Raw genomic sequence first — 6000 nt, 5'->3', positions numbered from 1 at the left:
ATAACCATTCCAATTTATTAAGGACTCATTTATTTATAAAAATCTTGCATCACTTAATTCTCAAATATAAACTCTCATATCACAACTCTTACAAATGGGCAATAACCCAGATATATACCACTTTCAGACTGTTCAATACATACAAATGATAAACCAGCAGTCAGCACTTTCTCAAAATGGTGCTGCCTTTCAATGAATTATACATGACGATTAAACAATTATTGAAACAACCATTTAAAGCTTTTAATTGTAAACTCCTACTGAATGAGGGTCTGAATGGGGTCCTATTTTTCAACATTCTTTAATTTTTAAGATTTTTTTCTTTATTCATTATTTATTTTCCTCATTATTATCTATTTTTTTTTATTTTGTTTGCCCTTTATTCTGCACTTTTTGCCCATTATTCTCTATTCTGTAAACCCCATCCAGACCCTCCTGAATGATATAATTGTATGCCAATAGAAAATTTTACAGAACTCATGACAGCATTAACATTTCACTGTACTGAATTCTATATTCATGATGAGATTCCTTGATGAAACAGTGTCTCCATGACCTTTAAGTACAAATTCTAAGTCAGACATGATTTTATGGTGTAAGATGAGTTACTTCCCCTTGTCATTATTAATCCACTGGTCAGCTTTCCTCATCATCTTCCATTTGTTGTTTCCATTTCTTAGCCATAGCTAACAGTTTAAGATTTGGTTGAGAAGCTTCTTCATCAGGGAATATATAATCATGGTACTCTTCCCAGCCTGCATCAGACTGAAAGAAAAGGGGAAAATCTACTTAAATATTAGGAAAATTACTTCTTCATCTTTTGAAAACAAATCTTTAAAAATTGACTGACATACATTTCAGATACATCTTTTTCAGTAATGTGGTTTACTTTGGCAAAATCAAAATTGCATGATTCCAAGGACCAAACTGGTTCATGAAAATTGATTTTCACATTTTTCTTGACCCAGATTCTGACCTTGCAAAAAAGATCAAATTCATTCAACAGGATAATTTTAGTATATTTTCTTAATCATTCAATAGGACAAAGATAAAATCCTTAAAACTTTTTTTCCCACTTACAGTAAAAGTATGTGTAGATGCTCAGATACTTAATATGCTTATAAATGAAATGTCAGTTTAAACAATTTAGTTATATGAGGACGGCAGGCTATTTAAACAAACATCTACATTTCCTAAACCAACGGGGAATATTTTGTATTCAATAGAAAACAAATTATTTCATATAACTTTTTGAGAGAGAACATCTGATTAATGAACAGAGAACATACCCCATCATCTGTTTGAATTTTCCTCCTTTTCTTGATTTTCTGTGGCATTAACTTATCTACATGTTTACATGTCTCTTCATCCCCATTATCTGCCTGTAAATAGAATTAATAAGTAGTAAGTTAATAGATGAAATCAAACTGCATAGGTCATTTCTTATAAAACTTTGAAGTGGTCGAGTGGTCTAAGTAGTTCACTAACAGTAATCATTAACCTGTCAACACTAAGGTTGTGAGTTCTTACCTCCTTCCTGACTAGCTCTTTTGACTGATCATAATTGACAAGAATTACCAGTTTTCCTTTCCATAAAACTTTGGAAAACTCAACATAAGTGAAAATGAAAAATGTCTTTGTTTTGTTTGGACATTAAATCTGAGGTTACCATCAACATGGAACTGTTTCAACAGTTATTACAGTAACTTCAAATATACAAAGAAGTTCATTCACCACACCCTTCAACTGCCAATCACCAATATTAATGGAACTTCTGACAAGTCATGTTTGGTTCAAACTTTTTTCATGTGTAAGAAGAAAAGATTATTATATTTATTTCTCTAAGTCCTTCACATTAACAGAGGATTATTGGTATTCTAGGCCTTGGTATTTTCAGAAAAAGCTCAAAATGATGATTTTTTTTTTACCTAAATGGTCTATCAGCAAGGTATAATTGTAACTGTGGACAAGGGAAGATAACTCTGATTTCAAATACTACTTTACCATGTTTAAAACATAACCAAGATTCATGCACCATGCACAGTTAATTTAATTTTCTTGAAATGCATGGTAATGCACATACACATCATTTTGTATATTAATCATCTGAGTATATTTTTCATTGGTGAATTTCGTGAAATGTTTAGTGATAGAATGTACAGAATTTTTTTTCTTTTTTATCTCAAAAGTAGTGATAAAGTTTGGAAAATTGATAACTATTAAGCCAGCCACATAACGGTTTTGGTTGCAGAAATGCAATCTATACCCCAAAAATTAGTACACAAATTTTAATTTAAGGGCAATAACTCTCAGAACAAGTCATCAAATGATTACAGTCATGTAGGTATTTTGTATATCTTGTATTTCTGATCATTTTGCAGTTGTTTCGAGATAATAGCAAAAACACAAGAATAAGACAAAAGTCATCATATAAAAGATTAGTTCTTAAGGAGTCATCCAATGGTTTTAGCCTTTAAATGTTTTTCTTACTTTTGCAATGCTGATAATTTTTGCCATAAACAGTTAATTCCTACCTATTTAATATAGTATTTGAGATCTTTGCAAAAAAAAACAACACAATAATTAGACAAAAATCATCATTTAAGGGAAAAATCACCTGAAGTAATCCTAAGAATTAGTTCATGCCACAGCACTTATCTAACTCTTGTATTGATGATAATTTTTGCCATAACAGTTCTTCCTATCTTAAATTGTGTTAGAGATAGTTACCATAAACACAATAAAATTTGATAACAGGGCCCAAAATCCAAAATATAGATACTCAGTTAGATTCAGCATATTAAAAGACCCCAAAAATTCAAGATTTTGAATTAAACCCCATTGAAACTGGTCAAGAAATAATCATTTTTTACAAAGTATTAGAAAAGTCTTGTTTTTGGCCCCTTTTTCCAAAACGATTAGGGCCATAACCCCAAAGTCAATCCCAACCTTCCTCTTTTGGTATAGAACCTTGTGGTACAGTTTCAAAGAGATCCATACTTATACTCAAGTTATTGTCTGGAAACCAGAAAATCCTAACTTTTTAGTCCCTTTTTGGTCTCTAATTCCTGATAGGTTTGAGCCATAAACCCCAAAATCAATCCCAACCTTCCTTTTGAGGTATGGAACCTTGTGGTACAATTTCATCAAGATCCATACATTTAAACACAAGTTATTGTCCCAAAAGAAGAAAAAATGTTTGTTTTTGACCCCTTATTCCTAATCAGCTAGGACTATAAACTACAAAATCAATTCCAACCTTCCTGTTGAGGTATGGAACCTTGTGGTAAAATTTCATAGAGATCCCAAGTTATTGTCTGGAAAGCAAATGTCTTTGGACAACTATGAGGACAACGAAAACAACGTCATACCATTATATGACTGCAAATATTTTGTGGTCATATAAAAATTAGACAAAAAAGGTCATTTAAGGGCATTTACTTCGTAAGGAGTCACCCAATGGTTTTGGTCATTTGACACTTAGGTAGCTTTGAAACTTTCGTAGCTCTTGTATTGCATATCAATTTTGCCTAAAATATTTTCTTAACCTATCTAATATAGTTTTTGAGATAAATGCCTAAAACACAAAAATTGAACAAAAATTATAATCTGAAGGCAAAAACTCCTTAAGGAATCATCCAAGGATCATTTCACATTTTTGTAGCTCTTGTATTTGTGATCCTTTTTACTTCTACCTCTTCATTCCATTGCCCTTTGTTTTGCAAAGTACCAGTTGCTGTATTTTACATTGGGAGGATCTATTCAATAAATAAGTATACCTAACAGTTTGCACCAATCAAATTTATCTCAATATGGAAAAATTCATTAGTTGGGTTTGCAAGGAAGAATAAATTACTACCTTTTACATATAATCAAGGGACATTGTTGTATATGTACTTTGTTAATTAGTTAATGATGAAAATAAAAAAATAATAGATTGGGTGTCAATAAATGGGTATTGTTTTTTAATCTTTTGATTTTTTTCTTAAATGTGTTGAAATTAATCAATAAATTAAACAACAATGAAAATAATTATATGTTATATGTTATAAACAGTTGCAATATTTAGCAAATATAAGTTTTATTTCCTAAACATAATGATTATTTAAAATTAAAGCACATGTACCAAGTTCCATCAAAATGAAGTAAAAATAAATAGAGAATGAGTCCATTGGACACAGAAGATGCCCCAATTGCAAATAACGTTATGAAGGGGCATAACTCAAGAACTGTAAAAGTGATGCCATCCAAATTCGAACTTGATCTGAGTTTTGTGGTAATAATCATTGTGTATAAGTTTCATAACATTTGGTTGAGGCAAACTAAAGTCAGAGAACGGAAACCAATTTTACGGGATGTACGGATGGACAAGAGTAAACCTTAATGCCCCTCTGCTACGGCGGGTGCATAAAAACAGAATGGGACATTTCAAAGTTTGGTATTTTGAGAAGCAATTTCTACCATCAAATTAAAATAGTCTACTATGGTATAAAAATAGCTAACATAATTCCTTTGGTATAGGGAGACAATGATCAGATTCCATGAAAGATTAGCTAATAAAGGTGTTATGTTTTACATAGGTCTTTAAATCTTTTTTGCTTCTATTTATGATGGTTTAAATGTTAGTTGGTTGAAAAGTTCATAAGACATAAAGCCGACATGAGTTAATAATTGGCCAATTGGTTCCTAAAACTTTTCTTTTTTTAAGTTTATAAAGGATATGAAGTGATTGCAAAATGTCAGATAATTAGTTGAATAATATATTTACTATTGTAAGCACATGTAATATAATATTTATTGTATAATTATTGGTATTCTCAATCTTAGACTTCCATATTACACAATCAATAATGTAAATGCTCTATCATGTTATCAGTATATTCAGTAAATACTTGGTGATCATAACAAACTTAAAAATAGATCAAACAAGGAAGTAAAATACCTGGGACACACCTGACAAATATGGCTTCCTCCCAGTCGGTTGGAGAAGGTCAAGTTCCTGTTAATTGTAAATTATGTAAAACAGATAGACCAATACAGTGGAAATGCATGGACTGCAGTATTCTGATGTGTGGTTATTGCAAGGACAATGTACATTCTCAATTCAAGAATGCACTTGCTCATAAGATCATCAGTAGAGAAGAGATTGGACTGCATAGGGAAGAACTGGATTTTACCAATATTAAATGTGATGAACATGCTGGACAATCATCATGTCTTTACTGTAAGACATGTGACATCCTTGTGTGTCCAACCTGTATTGCTAAAGTTCATAAAAGGCATGATTTAATTGAAATAAGTGATGAATACAAAATGAAAGTTGAGAGACTGAAAAAAGGACAAAGTAAAATGAAGAAGAGTAAATCTAACATGAATGCAAAGAAAGATGAACTCAATAAACTTATGTCAGCAGAAAATTCAAAGTATTCCAAAGTAAGACAAGATATTCTTAAGCATGAGATAACTGTAAAAGAACAAGTAGAAAAATATTTTAAGGAACTCATAAGTACATTGGATCAGAGTCATGAAACTGTTTTAACATCAGTTAAATCTGATCTTAATGCTTTAGCATCATTCACAAACCAAATTGAGGACAAAATCAATGAAGTCCAAGATTCAATTGAGATTTCCAATGCTACTGAATTCTTCAAAGGGGTTAAAATAATGGAGAAATCCACTGAAATCCAAGAACCACAAACCAAGCAAAGCTATAGTTCTTCACCAAAATTTGTTCTTGGGAATATTGATCAATCAAACATTGGAATATTACAAGATGATGGGATTTTGTCAGCAGAAACAAATATCTCTCTAGTCATCAATAATGAATACCAGACTGAACTTGAGAAGATAGTATTTGTAAGTCCATGTCTCGACAAGTCAATTTGGGTAAGTTCTGGTACACTTGGAACATTACAAAGAGTAAAACCTGAAGGAACCAATCTAAAGGTGATGTCTAAATTTGACATTAGAGTGTGTGGAATGGCAGTTACTTCATCTAAT

At 31.3% G+C, this 6000-nt stretch overlaps 1 protein-coding gene across 1 annotated transcript in view; it reads right to left on the bottom strand.

Annotated features, from left to right (window-relative positions):
- Positions 1-6000, bottom strand: part of LOC127738836 (crooked neck-like protein 1) — a 42523-nt gene continuing 36523 nt past the window's right edge. The window contains exons 15-16 of the mRNA XM_052250239.1: positions 1290-1382; positions 1-765 (exon numbers count right to left, since the gene is read on the bottom strand). Coding sequence (XP_052106199.1) covers positions 637-765; positions 1290-1382 — 222 coding nt within the window. The 3' untranslated portion in view covers positions 1-636. The remainder of the gene's footprint in view (positions 766-1289; positions 1383-6000) is intronic.

The sequence above is a fragment of the Mytilus californianus genome, unplaced genomic scaffold (assembly GCF_021869535.1).
Source record: "Mytilus californianus isolate M0D057914Y unplaced genomic scaffold, xbMytCali1.0.p SCAF_4, whole genome shotgun sequence".
NCBI classification, from domain to species: Eukaryota; Metazoa; Mollusca; class Bivalvia; order Mytilida; family Mytilidae; genus Mytilus; species Mytilus californianus.
Note: the sequence above shows the minus strand (reverse complement) of the source record. Positions and strands in the feature narration are given on the sequence as shown.